Raw genomic sequence first — 23,535 nt, 5'->3', positions numbered from 1 at the left:
TTCAAGGAAAAAAATTTATTTTAGGGCTAACAAGTTGATAATAAATAAAGGAATATAATAATGTAATAACAGATGTTCTCATGCACTTAACACATACAATAACGCTGGCTTACACTGCTGTTTGGACAAATTGAGAAGAGGTATTTGGCAATATAAGTTTGAATAGTTTAGAGATTATAGAACAAGAAATTCTGCTGTTTCTTTTTTTACATTTCTTTTATACAAATTCAAATAAATATTAATACATCTATTTTTCCTCAGATTGTGTTCACTTTTAACATGCCTGATAACTAAGCCACAGTAATATACAACTGCCAAGAAATAGTATTAGTGAGTGATACTTATTAACATTCCTAGAAATGTATCATATTATGTCACATTGTGCAAGCTCCTTAGGTAAGATTGGATTTTAGGAAAAACTGCAGAAGTTTTAAACTCATTTAACCATATCCAGTGCAAAGGCCAGTCTAGTCCACACATTATGGTACTGTAATGTAAGCCAATATAATTTAAATAATAAAACATGCCTATATGATTCAGAAGCTGAATATGTCTTATGTTTTAAAGATCTGACATCTAATACGCAGATTCTGCAATATCAGACATTTTTCAAATCTTTATGAGATGGCAAAATAATGTTAAGACTTTATAAGTAGTTTTTATTTTCTTTTTTTTAAGGGTAACTCACATTAACAGTACTACAGTGGCCAAAAAAAAAGACAAACTATTATAATAGAAATCAATCTGATTAAAAAATTAAATATTCCAATTAACACTGAAAAAGTGTTCGTATTCATTATTTACAATTCAGCAACGATACCAGTGTATAACTTCACACAGTCAAAGTATACCACTTTCCGAGCAAATACCAATTTGTCTATCCCCATTCAAGCATCCGATAGTAGCATGTTGTTTATACGTTTCATTCAGTTTAAAGAAGGAGATCGATCTGTGGTCCACAGTAATTCTATATATGGCCATTTGGTTTGCAAGCAGCGCTTTATAGGAGTGTCGTCAGTCTGTAGCATTGGTTCTTCAAAGCCCATAACAACTGCTGTGCCTTCTACATACATGACCTGTCAAAACAAATCCAAATATGTCAGCTTATGCTTGTTCAAAACTTTTTTTTCCTAAAGAAGAATCAGATCCATGAAGACATTTTTAATTTTTAAATGAAATGAGGCATGAAATCTCTACTCAAAAATCACAGCTGAAGAGCTGCAGTCTAGCCAACCTATTCACTATACTGTCTACAGTATGATCATAAGCACAAAGCAATTTCTGATTCCACATATATCCTTTTATAAGAAAAAATAATACTTTTGAAAAAGCCAGTTTGAAGTACAACTATTTTCTCTGCCACTGCATTTCTACAATTTAAGACAGGGAGTCAGTTTTGCAGCCTAATTGTTATTAAGACTAGATTTATGTTTCTTACATCTTACCTTTTCATTATAGTTGGATTGTTTCAGTCCGTTGTAATGGTAAACAGTGAATGACTCTGAAACCCTGGAGTCCTAGACGAAAGAAAACGGTTAATTTCATGTACTATATACACTGTGCCTTGATAGTGTCTCTTCTTTACAACCAGACAAAAGCATTTAAACAGGAATGCTCAAGGAGTCGGTAGGAGTGTAAAATTTCTACTTTTTCTTTCAGGTGACATATTGAAGATTTTGTTCATCTTGCTTTCCTCATCACAAATTATTAAAAGATGTCATTAAATTAACAGTTAAACTCCTCCAACACCCCCCCCAATGTTTTCAAGAGCTACTCATGATTTTCTGTGTTCATGCGGACACTTTAAATCACACCTTCAGTACCCGCCATGTAGACACTGTCCTACTCTTTAAAGTTAAGACACCTTAGGTAGTAGCCACAGTTGTGTGTATTTGTAACTGTTTGGATACCACTAAGTTAAATATTTACTAAGGACCAGGTCCAGTCCCCAATCCTCCCTTTGAAAGGCAAGGAGGAGTTTCTATTTTACATGCCTGCCTACCTGCAGACTAATTCTGAGGACACCTGTGCAGCCGATGCCTAACAGATGGACTGCAGTTGTCAACCTTTACCACTGCAGGCGTGTAAGTGCTTTAGTCCTAAAAGGACTGAAATGTTTTGCATGTAACTGAATTAGGAAATGCAAATTAGGTGTTATATCATCTCTTATATCTGCTGGACCAGGCTGCAAACAAAAGCTTTTCCCATTTTAAAATACACAGCAATGAAGGCTGGAATAAGGGCACATCTGCTCAGGTTACAGCACATTCATCAGTTTACAGAAAGCCCCCATTTGTTTTTCTCCTCTGGAAGGACTCAAAAACTGTGCCGTGCTATGGGACTCACACAGCAAGCTAGGCTAGGCAGTAAAGGGAGGGTGGAGAAGAGAACTTACTGAAGTTGCTGCACAGAGACAAATAAAACTAAGCTTTGCTGGGAAGGGAAGAGGGCATGTTCTTTTCCCTGATAAAGGTATGCTCACCCTGAAGGAAGAGAAGTGCTGGCTTTCAGTTCCTGTCCCACAGATGTTAGGAATTTTGTGCAGTATTGTTTCCCAAATAAAGGACATACAGGAGAGTTCAAGAACTCCCCTCTCCAAGCAACTACCTAACCACTAAAGAGTCATGCTTGCACTCTCAGTCTGAATGATTTTTGAATATTTTTCTAAGTCAACAGCTTTGAAAAGGAAAGCTGAGATCCCTTCTTCCTCTAGAGGTGCAGTTTAGTACTTTCTAGGAGTAAGAATGAGAATTCCTTCTCAGGAAAGAAGGAATTGATTGGGATCTCCTGAGCTCTAAGTGTTCGATATTATATAAAGGGGAGTATCAACAATTTCAACCATCACTGGCATCTGCTATTTCCTCACATTTCTTTAAGACATTGTTCTTAATTTGTGAAGAATTTTACTTTAAGAAAGAATTCTGAACTAGCCATCAGTATGGGGAAGGGTTCCTGCTATTTAATGCAGAGACACAGGTAGGTTGGACAACCCGTGCCCTCAGCATTAAGTCACTCACTGATGGTGGAATCCCCAGTCCAATATTTTGCTGATTGTTCAGACTGTACTCTTTAGGCAGTAACATTTCCCATGTTTTGCATCAGAGCCAGTTCAACAGCTCAGGGAGAAACGGAGGGAATAATGGCAACAGGGAATTAGCACCTGATGGACAAGTGCTGATTTGTGGCCTCCACCCTTGCAGCAGGTGAGGAGTTCCTCCACAAGCTCGCCAGGTGACTAAGCTGGGGATCTGCCCTTGACTCCACAATGCCTCCTCCTACAGCTATCTTTGGCCTGTCAGTGATGGCATTCAGCAACAGCCAACAAGTGCAGCAGCCCCCTACAAAGATTTTTTCCCCTCCAATTATGGCCCACATTACTGGACAGTTCAGGTACTGCCAATTATAGAACATGTACTTTGGCTTTCTAAATTCTATTTTAGGCATCTGAGGCCTAAAATTAAGTACTGGAATCTTCCAGACTTTAAAGTGCAATATAATTGTAAAAAAATAAGATTAAATTATATTAATTTTTAAAGATATTTCCACTTCTGGAAGTACAAATGAAAGGAAGACGAAACAAACAGCTGGCAAATACACAATGTGTGTCTAGTTCTGTAAATCCCAAGAAAATGAACACTAACTCCTCTTTTGTCCTCCCGATGCTGAATCATCTCTTAATGATGTATTCAGTCACTACCGTCTTTGGCAGTGCGTTCTTCTGAATGGCCACCTCGCTTCACAGTACAGTACTGTTTGGGTGTAATACCCTGTACAACTCTGACAAAAAGAGTCTTCCTGAAGGTATTTTAAAAATACTAGTTTCATGTTATCTTGGTTGTAAAAATTAAGCCACAGTTTCCATTATACGTTAAACCACAACAGCCTCCAAAGGATGACTCCTCTCAGCCCTTCTCTTGCCTCCACCAGTGTATCTTTCCATCCCTGGGAAAACCCTCTCTCTTCTGCTGATACAAACATTTGAGACTGCTGTCATCTGGAACAGCTGCCTGTTCTAATTTAACATACATCTGTACAAAGATGTTCCTCGTGGCAGGATGAAGGCAGCATGACAGCAGGAGAATATGAACCAGGCCAAAGAGAGAAGCGGACAGCAGCACTAGGTTAACACATGCTTCACAGTGGTGGTGTTCTCTTAATGAATATATGCAAAATTACTTTCAAGCTCTCAATCTGTTTCATTACCCTGGCAGATACCGACTTCCACACATACTGAACATAAATCTATAATGACTTCTTGTTATACTGTTTACATTATTAGAGATGCATAGTTTTACATATGTTGCAATCTTTTCCTATTTGGGTAGTAGTTATAGCAGACATTTGTAATACTGATAAAAACAGATTGTCATTTCATTTTGAGAAAAAACAAACTCAGATGAACCTCTTTTTCTGGCTAGGGAAGTGGTTCAATTTCATACGCAACATAATTATGTATTTCCAGAACTTAATTTCTGAAATTGTCACTGCGAGGGAGCTTCCTTCCAGTGTAAAGCTGACAAAAATCACAGATACCTTATGCAAAATGGAAGTTGACAGTTTGTTATGCAATGCAAGAAGCTATTTACTGGTCATACCTGTCAAATGAATACAGTACTTATTATTAAAAACATCTTAGTGATACTGATAGAAGTGCTTCATGACTCTCAAAGACAAGTTAAAGAGACAGTGTGCTCTGCAGCAATGAAGCTGTATGGATTACCTGCTCAGGGAAAAATTCCTGCAGAAAGGGACCCAATAATATGATGCCCAGCCCTTCTGGGTCTAATTTGGTCTTCATGAGGTTTACACTACGACAAAAACATCGGATATAAAAGTATGAGTAAGATGTCTTTACTCCTGCATGACTAAATTACGCCCTGCTACCACAGTACTGGCTGCCAAGTATATCAATACTATTCTATTTTTAATCCTAAGTGACAAAATGCACCAGAATGGCATGCAAGTTGCCAAAACACAGTTATTTTTAAGTAAAAATAATCTCTTATTTTAAATTAAATAAGTGATAATTCTGAAGGACCACCATATTTGGTAAAGTAATTTGAAACCCATATAATCCAAAACTAGGTTTATAGCCCAAAAGGCATTTTGCTGTCTTGTAAGCATTCTTGAGCTATACATAAAACAGTCATCTCTCAAACGCAGCTCTGTAACTGCCAAACAACCTGTTTTGAAACAGACTTGAAAAGCCTCCAGGATGTACTGAGCACACTGAAATAAAACTAAGCTTAACATTTCATGTATACATTGTGCCCTCGATAACAAAGAAGCCAAAAAAATGCATTCATTAATAGTACACTGGAATAATCTGAAAGCCTTTCTCCATGAATATGGTGCAATTTTGGGTCACTACAAACAAATAATTATACGTTTATGCTTCTATTTAAACATCATATTCTACAGACATCAGATTGTTTAAACTTTTAATTATACTTAACCTATCCTTTTGTCTATGTTATAAGTTGTACCACACAGGAGAATGTCCTCATTGGAGCAAACCAACAGATTGCCTTGCCCTGTGTACTGTTTCTGACACCAGTCAGTAGTGGATGCTTACAACAGAGTACAAGAGGGCAAGCATACAGTGATACCCTTAGTTTACCCTCCGCGTTTCCAGCAGTCTGCTGCTTCAAGATATCTTCAGTGAGAGGCTGTATCTAAACACAGAGATAGGTGTTTTTTTTCTTTCCATGCATATGCCTAATTGACTTTGAACCCATATACACTTGTTGCATTTAATCAACTCCACTCAAATTAAATTAAAGATACTGTAAATAAGCATCCTATGTTTTGCAACTGCTACCTGGTAATCCAGTTTGATGACACCAAATTCTTGTGCAGTGAGTAACAACAAACACAATTCTGTATTTATTTTTATGAAAATCCTCATTTTAGAAACCTCTCACGTGCCAATGACTGTCTTTCATTACTTATCTTGAGATTCCGAAAAGCTTAAAGCATTAGATAAGATGATCACAACCAATTTCTATTTAGTTCTCGAACTAAAAAGTGCAAATAGCACTCTTGGAAGCAATGTCTTTAATTTTACTTTAACAACAACAACAAAAACAAAACAGAAAGGTCCGTATGTAATTTACAATCTGTTATTTATACTTTTGTTCCACATTAAACGGACAGGGCAACTAGAAACCAAATAGAATAGGTCCTCAAGACAGTAATGTTAGACAATTTTTTTTATTTAAGAGATGTTTCAAGACAAAATATTCCATGGTTTGATCTCCAGTGAGGTCTTTCCCACATAGCAGGCTGTCTGACTGTCATCCTACATCAGTTTATGTTTGATGTGCTAAGCACAGTAACATAGGCCAGGGTTATGCCACAGATGCCCTGAAGGCCAAACAGACAAATGAAAAAACTGCTCGATGCAGAAAGGGTATTTCTGCAGACTTATTGATGCAATGGAACAAAAGGCCAAAACAAAGTTTCTCAGACCTTTTAAATGAAGGCTTTTTTGCCTCTTAAAAAAAAACTTTTGCAGATTTCATCATTTACTGAAATGACACAAATGCTAGTATTTTTGTCTCGTCTTTCCTTTGGTTTTAGTTTCCTGGGTGTCTTTTGATTCCAATATTAACTCTTTCTCCCCACAGAGAACAGCTCAGTAAACTGCTGTAGCTTGTAACATTTGGAAGACAGAAAATGACATCAGTAAATTTCACGTCTGTGGTAAGTACACTTGCAGCCTCCACAGCCATTTTACAGGAACAACTGATTTACACCATAACAGGCTAAAACACATGCTCATGAAAGAGCAGAACCGTCTTTTAAAGATGCAAAAAAATAATAAAAAAATATTAAGCACAAAGGTCTCCTTCCTGGGTTAAACATTTAGCGTCAAGACATGAATAGAAGGTAAGCTTCGACACTGAAGGTTAACTGCTGCCACTGAATATTAGTCCTGTCAGCCCATGTAACATTTAAAGTCAACTACCTTTTTCACTTAGTAGTTTTGACTCTAATCCTAGAAATGTGCCATTTCTGGAAATAAATGTCAGTTATAAACAGAAGATACCATGTGCTGCTGGAACAAAAATGCAAGTGAAGCAGTTTCAGCTTTAAACTCTGTACATAGATTAGTTAAAACCGCCTTCATGTGCCTTAGTGATTTATCTTTTCTATCACACAATTTCACCTTAGTCAACATATAGGAATATATTCACAATGACCCCCAATACACAGTAATGACAGCAGTGTTTTTTTTGTTTTTTTTTTTTTGGCTTCCAGTTATCACTACCAAAGTTAGAGAGATTTTAATTCTAATTCATCCCTCCTTCCATTTCACTGAAAGCTGACTTAGGCACTTCAAAATAACATCCTGTGCCCAGAGTACAGGCTAGAAAAAAATCCAGAAAAAAACAGTAATTAATATGTGGCTAACTGATAATTCTGTATACTGGAATTTTATTATACTTACTATTCAGGATCTGAAACAAGGTCCAGAGCCTTCATTACATCTTCTAGGAGAGTGTCAGGTATAAAGCCATTATCTAAAGAAGTAACAAAGCTCATTAGGAAAAGAAACAAAATGCTTTCCAGGGACAGACGATTTACTCAAAAATACAAACATTACATATCTTTATTTCTAAAACTTAAAAACAAATGCCAGGGTTCTAGAAGGAACAGTTTTCAAACACCTCTCTCCCACTTAAAAAAAAAAAAACAAAAAAAAAGAATTCAATACAGGAACTGTATGTTTATAATTCATACGCTTAAAAGCTTAATACTTGCTAAGAGTTCAGTCTCTATAGCAATCTCCACTTGATACAAGGGTAATAATTGTTCAATTTTTTTCATTTTTGAACTGTTAAAATAATGACTGAATGTTACACAGTTTGTTTTCCTAAACGTAAGAAAATTTTCAGTTTATGCCATATACATTTAAAAGCAATTTCATGACGAATGCATAGCAGATCAGTTATTTTATGAAAGATTAGTACAAGAGAAATCAAATTATATGTAAGCCTTCTGTTAATTACAAACAATATTACAAGGTTATAAAGCTTATGCTCTAAGAACTCCTGTTACCTGATGTTGTACTCAATTTCCTTTGCTACAAAGTTTTCAAAAATTTATTTGTTTCACTTACAGATTGAGTGCTGTATTAAAAATTTCTTAAGTACTTAATTTCTCTATTAATCAGTGTGGGAATAAACAGCATATTACCCTGACATAGAAAGCACAATGGATTTGAAAGTGCAGTATTGAGAACAGGTTTTATAAAATAATAATCCTGTTTAAGAGATACACCACAGAATGCAGCATTCATTACTCCTTGAAATTTGTCTCTACCGAATGAATGCATTTCAATCCAAAAATCACACTTCAGCAAGACGTACAGCCCTTACCCTCAGGGTCGTATGTTTGGAAGACCCTCCTAGCTTGTTCTGAAGGCGCTTCAGGAGCAACAAGGGCCATATCCTATGGAGAAAAAGAAAAAAAAAAAAAAAAAAAAAAGAAAACTTTCAGGATATTCTTGATTCAAATACAGATTACTAAGGAAAAAATTTAGCTATACTACACAGGTTTGGACCTTAAGTGAATGCAAATTAAATAAAAAAGAAGAATAACTGAAGGTACTTTGAAACCATTGCTGATAGTGACTTAAAGCTATCAAGAAATATGTTACAGACCATTAAACTTCTAGACAAAGCTTACGTAATTTTTTATGCAGATGTCATGGCACAGAAAAACTACTTGGAGTCTGTGTATTATATAGAGATTTAGATTTATAGTATTATTCTTCATATCCGAAAACACAAACAAGTAGCAGAGGAATTTAGTGAGTGCACTATGCGTGCATGCATTAAAAACAGATAAAAAATATTTAGATAGAAAGCTCCAAGACAATGTTTTGAAGCCTATTTCATAGGCTGGCAGAACACAAACTTGTTAGTTGCATGAAAAATATGGTTCCAATAGTAGCTGTTGTAATGCTTTTATTTATGGGCTTTTCATCTCCGATACAATTATGCTTTCCAAAACTCATATACAGGAGTCATTTTCTCTACTATCGTAAACTGGCAAAAAGCATATTGCTCTGGTTTTATGCCAAAGACATTATGAAAAAGTAAAACTGGTAAGCTATTCATGAGAAATAAAAGGCGATACAAAGGGTAAGAAATGCACCACACTCAACACACCCTTTAGCTTAAAATGGTAACAAAACCTGAGATCAAAATGGAACATAAAACACCAAATAACTGCTCACTAGGAGTACCTGAAGTCCTATATCTCCTTTTAAAAGTTATGATCGTGTATGTTATTTTTCACACAGACATGGAAATGAAAAACTAAAACTTACTAAGGCAACGCTGCATTTGACAATGCTCCCCTATAGTTTTGCTTCCTGTCAAAGTAGAAATGTAATGTTACCTGCTCTGCTATGAACAGGAAAATAAACAAAAAGTTGGATTTCCTCTATAAAACATTATATTTCAAAGATACGCTTCTTCATATTGAATCAAGTGATTTTTTTTATTTTTTTTACAAATCAAAGTGTTTTAAAAAGTATACTATCTTTTTATTTCCAGTTTCAGCTCAACTTTACTTGCTGAAGATGACATTTTTTTTAGAAGAGAAAATCACAATATCCACTCATTATACCTCTATGTGGCAACAGTGAATCAGAAAAATGTAGAATTCAAAAATGCATAGGGACTTACTGCCCTTTGAACAGATTAAGAAAACTACTTCAGGGAAAGAACAGAAGCAAATCATAGATTTTACCAGAATTCCACTCTTATCCATTTTCTCTTAATAGCTGACTCCAAATCAGCCAAGAATTTTAAGAATATACCTAACATTATCCGGCATGTGCTTAAAAAACTTTCCTGAATGAAAGCCAGCCGCCTAGAATACACAAGAAGGGGTAACATGCGACACAACACACATTTTAAAATATCAAGCAAGTTTTATTTTGCAGACATGAGAGATACAGCTATTACTGGCATCAGGTGCATACAATCATGGGTTAGAGGTCCCCTAATTTCTGTACATGGGAGAGCCAATACTTGGTCTTAAGAAGGATAGTATATAGAAGTTAGGAGGAGATATCTGAGCTGCCAGCCAAGGCATTACTAGAACACTAGCTCATTATTCTTTCTCTCCTAAGGGCTGCTCTCCTGCTGCTTGACATCATGCAAAAATCTACATTACCGAGCAGCATGGTGCCTGTATGGAAGGATCGGGGTTCAATCTGCTGTGATCTATTAAGGGGTATCCATATTGCGACTTCAGTAGCAGTTTAGTTTGGGCCAAACACCAGCCCTAGATGCCCACTGTGCAGAAGGAGCAAAGCCAGCTTGCCCTGCAGGCAAGGCTCTCTGAAAAGCAGCATCCCAGTGCGTAACTTCAGCACGGGCTCCGCAGCTGGCGAAAGCTTTCAGCACATCTGTTGGACACTTGGTTGCATGCAGCAGGATTCAAAGGATCAATGCAATGGGAATTTTCCTCTCAAAGAAAGCTCTCAAACATGCTAAGTCCCTAATGCAGATTAATCCAATGAATCACGTCTGCTGGAAGCCTCCTAGTTCTTAAGATGTGAAAAGTCCTTACCAGGAATCATAGAATCATAGAATATCCTGAGTTGGAAGGGACCCTTAAGGACCATCAAGTCCAACTCTTGACACCGCACAGGTCTACCCAAAAGTTCAGACCATGTGACTAAGTGCACAGTCCAATCTCTTCTTAAATTCAGACAGGCTCGGTGCAGTGACAACTTCCCTGGGGAGCCTGTTCCAGTGTGCAACCACCCTCTCTGTGAAGAACCCCCTCCTGATGTCAAGCCTAAATTTCCCCTGCCTCAGCTTAACCCCGTTCCCGCGGGTCCTGTCACTGGTGTTAATGGAGAAAAGGTCTCCTGTCTCTCGACACCCCCTTACGAGGAAGTTGTAGACTGTGATGAGGTCTCCTCTCAGCCTCCTCTTCTCCAGGCTGAACAGGCCCAGTGACCTCAGCCGTTCTTCGTACGTCTTCCCCTCCAGGCCTATCACCATCTTTGTAGCCCTCCTCTGGACACTCTCCAACAGTTTCATGTCCTTTTTATACTGTGGTGCCCAGAACTGCACACAGTACTCGAGGTGAGGCCGCACCAGCGCAGAGTAGAGCGGGACAATCACCTCCCTTGACCTACTAGCGATGCCGTGCTTGATGCACTCCAGGACACGGTTGGCCCTCCTGGCTGCCAGGGCACACTGCTGGCTCATATTCAACTTGCTGTCTACCACGACCCCCAGATCCCTCTCTTCTAGGCTGCTCTCCAGCGTCTCATCGCCCAGTCAATTCCTGCCTCCAGCCTACTAGCCCTCTTGCAGCACAAGTACCACATCAAGGACCAAGTCAATTCCTGCCTCCAGCCTACTGGCCCTCTTGCAGCACAAGTACCACATCTCACAGTGACTGGACTTCTGAACCCATCTTTATTTATATCAGAAGTAGGCTGGCCTGCAGAGAAACTGGGACTGTACGTCTCCCTGAGTTACACGCGACTTCTCCATCAGCCCGTATCTGAGTACGCCAAGGCAGAAAGCCTACAGAAGACACTAATTCAGGAGAAGTCCCTTCATGCTTTTAATCTCTCCTGGTGAGAGCCACTTCTACAGTACTTGCTTAATAGACTGGAAAAATAAAAGCTGAATTGTTATATTAATCCAGCATCATAAATGCAATTTTAAGGGTCTAAATATGACTGATTTGGAACAAAAACACTACTGAAAAATATTAGTGATTGTGTAAATGAATGACAACTAGAGCACTCAATACTTTACCCATGTACCTTCATAGTTGCCTATGTTTAAACTTTTTTAAAGCATGTAAGAGCCTTAGGAAGCAAAAAGATTAGAAAAAAATCTTATGTTTGAAAAACCCTACAAAAGATTATAATTAATTCTTTAAAAAAGGAAAAAGTAAATAAAATATATCTGTAGGGAGTGTGGAACCCCAAACTGTTCTAACCTCTGAAACTGTTGGTCCATAAATAATTAAAATTCCAAGATGTTAGCCATGTATATACAATTCTGATGCATCCCCTAACTTAGAATATATATCCACTATCCAGAACAACTAGAGAGCTCAACCAGTCCATACATTTCTATCTAGCCAACACCCCTTCACTGCCCCCAAAACAAACCCGTACCTCCCTTAAGCAGCACAACTGAAAACGTGACGAACGTTTAATGAAAACATACTTCAGCTGCCCAAGTTGATACTCCATCAGATGTGCCAAAACACACGCCCCCAGCCTTCTGAATTGTATTTTGATGTATCCCATGCATTGAAAGTTCCATATAAGGGAATTCCATCAACCGTTAATTATAATAATTATTTGCAATACTAAGTACAACACATCCCCAAAATCACATTTTGCTTGTTGGCTCTTGTGATACACAAACAAGTCATTTTATATTACTCTGAAAAGTTGTTCTCATCAGCGGTACCAGTTATTTTAAGATCCCATGTTTACCCTCAGAGGCAAAAAATACTCTTCATAAGTTTTAATGAAAACATTCCAGAAGTTTTCATTTTACAAATCAAAACCAGAACATAATGAATAAGCCACACTGACATTCTGGCTATGAATTTTTACAAAGACCCCTTGCTGAAAGACCTGCTGCCCCTGTAAAAGAAATGTTTGCATATGGCCCACTTCGCAGTTCCACACATACCACTGCTGAGTGATACATGGAAGAATTACATACTACAGCACTAATTCTTTTCTTAAAAATTTGCCTTTAAACAATACAGAAATACTGGTAATTTATGAACTATTTAATCAGATCTGCAAGAACCAAGATTATTTTGTATCTTGTATTTTGGAATCTTGTATTACAGACAAAACACTGTCTTTTTCAATGCTGTAATCGTTGGCTTTCAAGACAGCAACTTTTCCAAAATAGTTTCCTAAGAAAACAAGGCTGATGGGATCTGAAACCAATTCCCGTATCTCTAGTTGACTTCTGGATGCATTGCTCAACTTCAATTTTATTTGACAGAAGGGCTGGAGTCTCAAGACTGGTTGTTGAAACTGGAGGCCAGGCAGAAAGGAATCGCACAAGTTTGTGTTCCCAGCACGACAGAAGGCAGACACTGCTGTTAATGACTGCGTTTGGCAGAAGGTGGACAACTGTCAACTACTGCAGGCACAAGCTCAGACGTGTGACTTGCGAATCCATGTCTGACTCTCCTCACATGCAGCCTCGTGGGAGATTAAGTGGTGGGTTACCATAGCATGTATTTGTGTGTGAGGAGAGGTAGAAAGAGAGGTGCAAGAGAGAAAAGGGAAAGAAGAAAAAACATTTAAGAAATGGTCTAGGAGACAACCTGCTGAAAGACGGGCTTTGTCTGGTTTGCTCTTACGCAATGTGCCTTGGCTTGGAAGCCCGTTCACCCTATAGCAAAATCTGACAAAACATTAATCGCACGCTACTTTCTTTCCCTCAAAGATAAAATGAAATACGTTTTTCAGAAAGTTAGGCCATGGTATCTTGGAGGTCTTTTGGACAACAAATTGTCTATCAGTCAGCAGCACATCCTTGTGTCAAGGAAGGCTGTATTTGCAGGAAGGTTGGAAGTAGTTGGAAGAAAGTGATTCTTCCTATACCTCTAAGATTCCACCTGCAATACAGGGAATGGGTTTGGGCTCCTGACCACAAGATGTTGACATACTGGAGCTGTCCAGAGAAGGGCAACCAAAACAACAGGTGCAGGTAAAGAATGTAATATAGTAGAAGGGGCGGAGGGGACTGGATTCTCAAGTCTTAGAAAAGGTTAGCAATAATCATCGCTATCTTCAACTACCTACTAATACAATAGGGAAGACAGGGCCAGACTGTGGGATGTATAGAGAGGACAAGAGCCAACGGGTACAAGTCACAAAACAGGAGATTTAGATTAGATCTTGTAACTGAGATTTTTTTTTCCCCAGGATGAAGGAAGCCCAACATTGCAACAGGTTGCCCAGCAAGGCAGCAGAGATGTTCAAAACACAACTGGACAAGACTCTAAGCAATCTGCTCTGAGCAAGACCTGCTGTGAGCAGGGAGCTTAATCCTAAAACCTCTAGCAGTTCTTTCCAATATAGTTTATAATTCTAATAAGTTCTAGATTTACTGTTGTCATCTTACAATTTCAGCTGGTCTTGATGAGACACTGAACACATACTTAGAAATGTGTAACGATCTTATTGTATAAATTACCTTCTCAGAGTGGTCACCATTTCCTCTTAATTTTAATCCAATGGCTTCAAGTTGAATGTTTCCATAACTGATTCAAATATATAAATACAGTGCCCTGACAAGTGATAATTGTTATTTGAACTTAAGTACAAAGCTTGAAAATTCTTATCCAAAGACAGCTAACCACACGTCAGTGTTGCAAAAATTTTTGAGCACGGATGGATCGGGTAGTTTAATCGCTGGTTTTGGTCCACATGTAACGGTCGGGACTCTGGACTGAGATCCTGATAACAAAACTATCCTCACCATGTCAAAAAACACCAGGGTCCTGTTCTGTTTTTACTCTGGGTAGGACTCCAGAGACAAGTTAAACTAGATAAAAATCCAACATCTGTCTGTTCAACCCAGCATGCCATTGTAAGCACAAAAAAGTAGTAGGTTTTAACAGTGTAGGAAATAAAAAGAAAGTCAGATGTATCTTAATACTGTGAGACTATAAAGGCACCTGATGCATGGTGTAGAGGAAGAATCTCACTCAATCTCACTGTGGAGATGGTTCAGAAAGAAATCTGATTTTAACCATCTTTAAGGTTCTCTCAGATTATCTTTTGAAAAAGAAAAATTTCATACAATCCCGCTACTGTACTCTAATTGTATCACCATTTGGATGCATAGGTCTTTCACAGATTACCAGAATACATTTCAAATTAGACAGTGTTCCAAAATAAGAATGAGAAGCTTCAGTTCTTCAACAACATGTTCAACAACATTCCAAGAAGGCTACAAGTGAGCTGCTGCCACATTAAAAAAAAAAAGGGGGGCAGGTAATTCATGGTCCTTGTTTTGAAGCATGTATTAGAAGAGATTACCATAAAACAATGAAGAGTGGTTATATAGTGTTCATTTTTATTTATTTCAGTTACCAACTTGTTTTTCTCACTAACACAGACTAAAGCCTTTGTTTTGAGAGCAAAAGTGCATTACTGGAATTACAGAACAGGAGTGGATAAGTTTTAGTTTCCTGGAATTCTTATTTAAATACTAAATTAAATATTACCCCCACCTTCCCAAGTTTAATCAAAAAGGGCAGCTTTTCCATATTTTTTTATTTAATAGTATCATATTCTGTCCTCAACAACAAAAAAAATTAATCTTTATTCCTAAGAGGAACCAAACTGGAAGCGGTCAAGTTTCATGGTTGACAACATGCAAAAGCTTCACAACAAATTTTACTCAAAATGAATGGTAGTTTTTATTATCATGCTAGCTGTCAACTTAAAAAAAAATAAAAAAAAACTATATGAAATAGTATTTCTGTATCTAGTACCATTTCAGGCTGTAGACATGAAGCACTTGCAATACAACACTTGGTGAGCATTAATATACTAACTCTATTTGAAAATTGCACTATGTAGGTGGGAGGTGAACAGGCATGACAGGAACAATGGCATAGTTCAAAGATGGACCTCAGAAATTCAATTCTTCCTAAATACTCAAAGTATTGAAAGCCTCACTTCACGTTAGAAACCAGTTTCAGGTATTCAGTTTCCCACTTAAACCATATAATTCATCCTTGGGAAGATGAAAATGCCCTGGTTTGCTTCAACCCAGAACCATGAAGTGTTTTTGAAAGTCGGTGAGACTGGGACATTGATTATTTTGTAACTCAAGTATGACGAAAAGGTTTCTAAAGGATCTTATGGCTTTACTTGTGAGAAGTATGAGCTTTAGAAGTAATTAAGAAAAAGACGTAGTAAGAATGTCATGTGAGCACTGCTATTCTGTGCTGCTAAGCAGTACTTTAGGGAATCTCTGTATGTACATATGCAGAAAATTCTACATGCTCTTGGACATTACACTCTTATTTTCTTTTTAAAAACAATGTTGCCTTTTATGTTCATATTGCAATTTGACATTTCAGGTAGCTAATTCTGTAACAGCAGAATACAACAATTACCTCATATGAAAGGCAGTGTGATTATTCCTTCAATACACAACTTGTGTTATTTTCCTCCTTAAAGCTGCGTTACACAATAAAGCCCATTTTGTTTAACACCAATTACATCAGTTTTCTTAATTATGCATAGGCAATCACAGAACTTTATTTCTGAATACATCCATACTGTCTCAATATTTCTGTAGCAAAGTATCTTTAACTTATTCACATCTTAGACTGGCAACTTTGGCACCTCTCTGTAACATAAAACTGCTCTTTTCAAAGAGTCAATATAAACATATACAGACCTATATAAACATATACAGACATATAGATTCCTTAAACTATGAAGCAGTAGACCCAAATGGGTATAATTCAAACTCAAATAAGAAAATATGAATGTTTCATGTAAAACAAATCAACTGTGGGGGAAAAAAAGCATTTAAAAACTGAAAGGAGGTTGCTTAAAATTTAGAAACGAATGTTACTCAGTTATTAAAATATAACTTCTGATGCTACATATGGGAGAAATAAAGATAGAAAATTAAAGTAGCATGTTAAATAACTGCTTCAACTCAGCTAGGAAGAGTTAAAAGCTTCTTCCACCGTAAGTGGTTCCTCCCACATCTGTCTTCATATTTTTTTCTTCCTTCCTCATTTGGACTTTCAATTCATTCATTCATGTATTTCTAACCTGAAAGTAGAGCTGCTTTATCAAAGGAGGCTGCTATCAGGATGAAAGGAGATGACCAAGGAATGTAAACTTCATTTCTGAATGTTTCTCAAAAGTGGTTAAAAAGGGACTCTGAGGGTATTTGTGATTGTACTTGTGAAGGATGAAATTAGATGCTGTATGTGGGTTCACTCTGATGTTTCCAGGGATTCAACAGCTGTCACATGCATTAAGGTTCTGTGAATCAGACAATAGCTAGAATCCAAGTTGATTTTAATCAGGTTCCCACCAGTTATAAAATTACCTGAGGTCTCCTGGAAACATGAAGATTTTGTACACCAGTTCAGTCTGTCATGTTACACATTTATTAGGCAGCTGGGGAATTTTGTGAAACATGAAGTTTGGCCTGAAATTTTAGAACAAGGCTACAACTGCTACTATTTTAAAGAGTATTTTTTACTATTGACGCATCTGTTGTCATGTTGGCATCTTGTTTAGTATTTTCAGTTCCCTGCATCTAGCCTAGTGAGGTCTGGGAACATGGGAATAAAGCAGGCTGAGCAGAGATGAGAATTAAAAAGGAAGTGTCATCTTCCCAAATCTTCCCATGGATACAGGACATCTTGCTCAGAAAGAATGAACATCTGTCTTCAGACTTTTTTTGGGGGGGAAGGAGAAAACAGACAAATTTATTTCCTTGTTGTTTAGCCCAAAACCACTTCACAAGCTTACAGTAACTATAGTTAAAACTCCCTATTTCATAAGCTATATAATACATCTATGACTTTACGGTAACGAAGAAAAATTCTACGGGGAAGAAAGAATATGAAGAATCAACCTAGAACATATATGTATAGCCGGCAAATACAGATTAACAGCTATTCATACTCACTGATTTTTGCTAACCAAGGATGGCACAATGGTCATACCACCAGTTCTTACACTAATTCTGGCACTGCTATTTGGTAACATAGTAAGTACCAAATTTTCATTTCCAAATTTCACTAAAAATGGTAAAATAATATTCCTAATATCATTATCTGCTAAACAAGTTGTTCAGTTACTAAGCTGTAACTAGAAAATAAGATAAAAAGGAAGTCTGTGGAACAACGAATGGATGGCACAGGCCTGGCATTTTCAGAATTTATTATTTCTATATATTACCTTGTATAGGAACATATAGAAAATGGAGAAGTTAGCCATTATAGTTGATCTATCCTGTCTCTTCTTTGCAATGCTACGGATATTAAATTCTGTATTTTGGAAGGCAGTAGGTTAGATTTTAGGACCCTTGGGAAAAAATTCATTCTGTGTTGAAACAGTTCAATAAAACCTCTTAAGATTCCCTTCCTGGAATGATTCCATTAAGAGAATCATTGACTCTGATTATACCATTTGCTGACATAAATTGCCTTATTTAAGGACCTGTGTTAGTTTAGAAACTTTGACAATCATGTATACACTTGTTGAAAAGGCATAGAAATTAAACCCAGCTTCTTCCCCCCTCCATGTGCTGAGACAGCATCGAATGACTAAAGAAAGAGATAAGACAGAGGTAAAAGGTACTGTTTAAGTACAATATCATGCCAAAACCTGACATGAACACTGGAACAGACCACTACGTTCATATACTTTCTGGAGAGGAGTATTCTACAGCATCAAACTAAATCCCTTCTTTCCATTCCTTACTTGCTGTCAGCTTAACTGTTAAGAAAGCTAGTATTTTCTTACATATTATTCAATGATTTGTAAACCAGCAAGAAATGAAAGCACACTAAATTTATTAAGTCACAGCTTTTGGGCTAAGACTTTAAAAAGCTTTTAAGGGAATAAGTTTATGCTTCTCCCCTCCATCTACTCACAAATACTTGATAAACTACAAATTGGGTAGGGTGTAATGATACCTGCTTCATTATTAACAGAGTTCAAATAAAAATAGTAATATTGTTATTCAGTGGGGATGTGAAAAATAACTAAATATATGCAGAATGCTGAAAATCATTTCAAAAATTAAAAAGCATAAACTTAAATTTCCAAATGAGAAGAGGACTTTTGAAGTAGTTGTGTTTTTCAGGCCAAGATCTATTGTGAGCTAGACATAAAAGCAAGCACAACCACTCAGCAGCTGTCAGATATGGGAAGGATTCTAAACTGTTTCGTATAATACTGAGTGACAACTATCCAAAAGAAAGGGTCTGCAAAAAATTATGTAAAGATGTAAGTATAAACACCTAGTTTCTAAACGTTACCTGCAGACTGGAACAGCTGCAAACACACCACTTGCCAAATGCAGAATCAAGACTGCAACTGGTAAATGTTAATGCATTGAGTGAGATGGACGTGCTTCGTGACCAGCAGAAAGAACATAAACAACAACAAAATACCAACTAAACCCAGTAATGCAATATATGAGAGAACATTATATTAAGAGGTGTGGATATAAAACTTCAGATCAGGACTTGCTGGATGGCTATATCCTATTGTACGACTGAGCAATAGCATGAACAGTGCTTTGCTATTTAATATAGCTGTAAATGGAACTAAAGTGATGATTAAAATGATATCACTAAGGTGATAACGCCAGAATTGAGTAGAAGTTATAGCTGGAGAGGCCAAGGTACCTGACTAATGGAAAAAGCAGATGATGGAGAAAAAGCCATCAGCATTTTGTTTTTCACTTGAACTGGAATTAGGAATAACTTTTTACATGTTTCTGTAAATATCAATATGATTGATATTTAAAAACTGTAATACTATTAAAAATTGTATCACTTCATTCATCATTTTAAATAATAAGCTGGGATTCCTATTCCTCCAAATTTGAAAAACAGAATATCTACCCGTCATGTGATGACTCAGGCCCCATGTCTTCTCTATTGTATCAAATATAGCGGGAACCAACATTGGTTTCATACCTAAAAGGGATATAGAATGATACAGTGATGTTCTCAGCCTTCGTTTCTATGCGTTGACGTTCAGAATTTACTTGATACGTTCAGAATTTACTTGATACGTGATTTATACCTTATAAAACTGTATTGAACAACGTCTTTGATGCATTTACTATTTGCGAGACAATCTGCATATACTAACAAAAAGAAAAAAAAAAAACTGTGTTTCTTCAAAAATCAGCCTTTCATTTGATAAGACTGACATACAAACTATGTTGCTCATACCCTCTTTCCTTAAACAGGAGACTATAAAACCTCCCGGATGCTAGTAAGTACTTTTATGGGGTAAAACCCAATCCATTACCTTCCACTCCCCAATTTCAGTTTACATGGTCACGACCAAGTCATTAATTTAATACTAATAATGTGGAAAAGGAGAAAAAATAATTCTCAGGACTGCTTTGCCTACAAATGGGCAGTAAACAAACCACAATTTTTATGATGTGTTGTACATTTTTCACAACAGTAGCTTATACATTCATTATAGTGTTCCAATAAAAAAAATACCTTTCAGAAACAACATCATTTGAGTCAAAATTTTCAGAGATGACTACACCCCCACATAGCCTACTGCTAATCTTTAAAATCAGACTAGTTTATTTTTTAAGCAACTGAAATACAAACTCAGAAAACTGAAAGTAAACAGAACATATGTTTTGAAGAGAACTAGGAAAACGGAATAAACAGATGAATTCTAGAATACTAGAATCACTTTTCTTCCTAACCGTATTTAAAAATAAACTTGAAATGGTTAAGGAACGGCATTTTTAGTGTGATATTCATGGTTATTACTTAAAAGTATTTTCTTTGTGTTTTTTCCAATTTGGAAGTGATCCGACAATATACTAAGTTGACAACGTAGCAGTTCAAGGGAAGGATATTTTTTTCTATTTGTGGATCTACAAAAGGCTCTTTACATTGCATTGGTTTTATTTCCTTTCTTATTTCATCTCTCCTTCTCTCCTTGTCTTCAAAGGGCACCTCATGCAACAAGTGTTAGCATTTTACTTTGAATTTTTAGACTTAGATTTTACTAGATCAAAAGTTCCCGTTGGAACTACTAGAATTATTTTCTGTCCCATTTCAAATTTTCATCTAGGCTCGGAAACAGCATCTGAGGAGACAGTACAAAGTCATTCCCTCCCCTACTTCAGCACAAAGCAGTACCAACATGAAATATTTCAGGAGGAATAATTCAGTGACACAAAAATTGGAACAACATAAACACATGAAAAGTGATATCATCTAAGCAGTCCTGTTCTCATCTACATCATGTATAGAAACTCAAATTCCCCCTCTGAAAGAAAACAGATGGATGAGAAATCTTTTCCCAAAAGGAAGTAATTTGCTTATTTGCTTAGGGGTATATACAATTACATTTCATGGTCTATATCAGCCAACCATGAACAATGTCCTTAAATGATCACAGTGAAAGCTATACATAATGGGATGAATGTTAAAAATATCTGAAGCTTTAAGGAACTTATAAATAAAGATAAGTGTCTGAATTTAGTCAGAGAATCAGGATAAACACAGTGAAAACATTCTTTTTGTTGGTAAATCCCCAAATAGCTGGTTTGATGAATATTGTGAGCCTTACGCCCTCTCAGTTTAATGACCTCTATGTTACAATTTTTCAATGTCTGAACTCTGAGAACAAATAATGCAAAAAAAATTATGACTGAGTTACTGCCTCTGTGATCTGAACAGTAAGTCCCCATAATTGCTACTCATATTATGAGATGCACAGCACTTTTGACAAGAGCAGCATCAACTCTAACTTGAGGTTAAGACCCTCAAAAAATCTTGTGTACAAATCTAGGCATCCTTATATTGGAACAAGGACAAAAGCTGTAACTGATATAACACGGTTCAGTATAGCATGGATAGAAGTTATGAAGCAGTGCCTCCAACGCCTTTTCAGTTCCTCTGCATACAATGTGGCAGCAAGGAAAGGTCCTACCTGAAGATGTCATTCCACTAATTAAAACAACCAAAAAAACCCTGTAATTTTCTTGGATAAATGCTGGTGTGTAAGTTACATACATAAATGAAAAAAAGTACAGGTTTCACCACAGAAAGCCTCCCAGACAACCAAACAAAGAAATGGCCCAAAAGTGCCCTCTCTGAGAGACAAACATGCATCTGCAGGAACAATTTAATCAGAAAGTAAAATTGAGGCAGACCTACAAAGAACAGAATAAGGTTTCAGTCACGCTCTGTGATCTTGCAAAGCTGAAATAGGGTAGATACCTTACAGAAGTACTGTATTTTGATGTACCCCTTTCCAACGATGAAACCATTATTGAGAAGAGAACTGGCCTTTTGGCTACAAAACTATTTGGACAAAGCAACCTCTGTGAACTACTGTACTATTCAGAACAATTTAAATTCATTTGTTTAAAACCACCACTTACACTGTGAAGCTCAAAGTAACCAGCAGAATAAATTAAATTCTCTGCAGGCTCACGGATACCACAGGGAACACCCTGCCCCCCTACCCTAATATTCACTTCAAAGAGGGGTCTTTTCTTGCAGAAAGAGCTCTCAACACCTGATGGAAATATATCTGAAGCTTCACTGCTGATTTAATCAGGTCAGAGCATTTGTCAAGAACAGAGCAGCATCTGTCTCCCTGATCTTCATCAGCAACACAGAAAACTAACCCCCTGCTTGAGCCCAGAAGTTACCGCCATTGACTTACACATCTATATCCTCCTGCCAGACAGTCCCAACCAGAACCAATTCCACTTACTCTTGGAAGCTTAAGACTCTGAAACCACATACTCTGTAACCATTTCCTGAGGTGGAATTCTTCAAAATCTGTTTCGGATTCCTTCTCTAGTGAAGAAACACTTCAAAATCTGATTACCTGCATTCACCAGTCATGGGAGCAAAACCCAAAATTAAGGGAGTAGATATCTTTCACAGAACTCCTCTATTAATGGAGAAGTATAATTTATTCAGATATGCAGAAGTAAACTATATGTAGACCATTATTGTTAGCATATACTAGTAATGGTTGAATTTTTACACATGTATCTTGTTTTCTTTCATGGTCATTGTCATTCTCTGTTGATATTCTTAAGTTAGATGTTGTATTCAGTAACATTCCTCCTTAGGGCAGTGCTGGCAAACACCACTGACCCAAATTCAGGATTTCCTATAGCAATGCCAGTGTTTGCTCAGGTGTCTCTCTACTGAAATTCTGTTTAAAAGTTTGTTTAGGAAGAGAAGTAAAGGACTTTTTTTCTGAGAGATAATATTATTGGGAATACTGTAGAAAGGCCCTGAGAATATGTAAACAGGTTACAGCAATCAAAATTAGAAAAATAGAAAACTGTAATCCAAAACCATAAGAACAGTCCCAACCCAGCGAAACTGGCACATTTTCCTTGAAAAGCATTATTTGTAACTTGTTCAGATGTCTCAGCCAGGAGTTTCCTCTGCTTCTGTGATTCTTGAAGTCTAGAAATGCTACAATGCTGTAACTAAAAATGAAGTGGACAGCTTGGTTCTGTTGAGGTCTGTGCGCTCCAAGAACTGAGAATGAAATAAGCATATAATAACCCAAAGTCCCTGGGGACCCATTCCATGTTGTCTTTTCACTTTTAAAGACTCTGAATTCAAACTTCCAGAACATGCAAGTTAGCATGTCAGCAGACGCTATATAGAAAGCAGCTACTAATCTGTTGTTCTTCCTATTATTTTCACTGGAACTTCTTCCCGTTATATTTTACATAAAAACCAACCACACAAACTGAT

At 37.0% G+C, this 23,535-nt stretch overlaps 1 protein-coding gene across 3 annotated transcripts in view; it reads right to left on the bottom strand.

Moving 5' to 3' along the window:
• The window catches only part of MINDY3 (MINDY lysine 48 deubiquitinase 3), a 51,289-nt gene continuing 27,754 nt past the window's right edge, over nucleotides 1–23,535 (bottom strand). For all 3 annotated transcript variants that reach the window (XM_035316444.1, XM_035316445.1, XM_035316446.1), the window contains 5 exons: nucleotides 8,385–8,457; nucleotides 7,454–7,526; nucleotides 4,721–4,808; nucleotides 1,446–1,517; nucleotides 1–1,076 (listed from right to left, as the gene is read on the bottom strand). In XM_035316444.1, the coding sequence (XP_035172335.1) occupies nucleotides 927–1,076; nucleotides 1,446–1,517; nucleotides 4,721–4,808; nucleotides 7,454–7,526; nucleotides 8,385–8,457 (456 nt within the window). In that variant the 3' untranslated portion in view covers nucleotides 1–926. The remainder of the gene's footprint in view (nucleotides 1,077–1,445; nucleotides 1,518–4,720; nucleotides 4,809–7,453; nucleotides 7,527–8,384; nucleotides 8,458–23,535) is intronic.

This window comes from Oxyura jamaicensis, chromosome 2 (assembly GCF_011077185.1).
Source record: "Oxyura jamaicensis isolate SHBP4307 breed ruddy duck chromosome 2, BPBGC_Ojam_1.0, whole genome shotgun sequence".
NCBI lineage: Eukaryota > Metazoa > Chordata > Aves > Anseriformes > Anatidae > Oxyura > Oxyura jamaicensis.
This window is presented reverse-complemented; position numbering and strand designations above follow the sequence as displayed.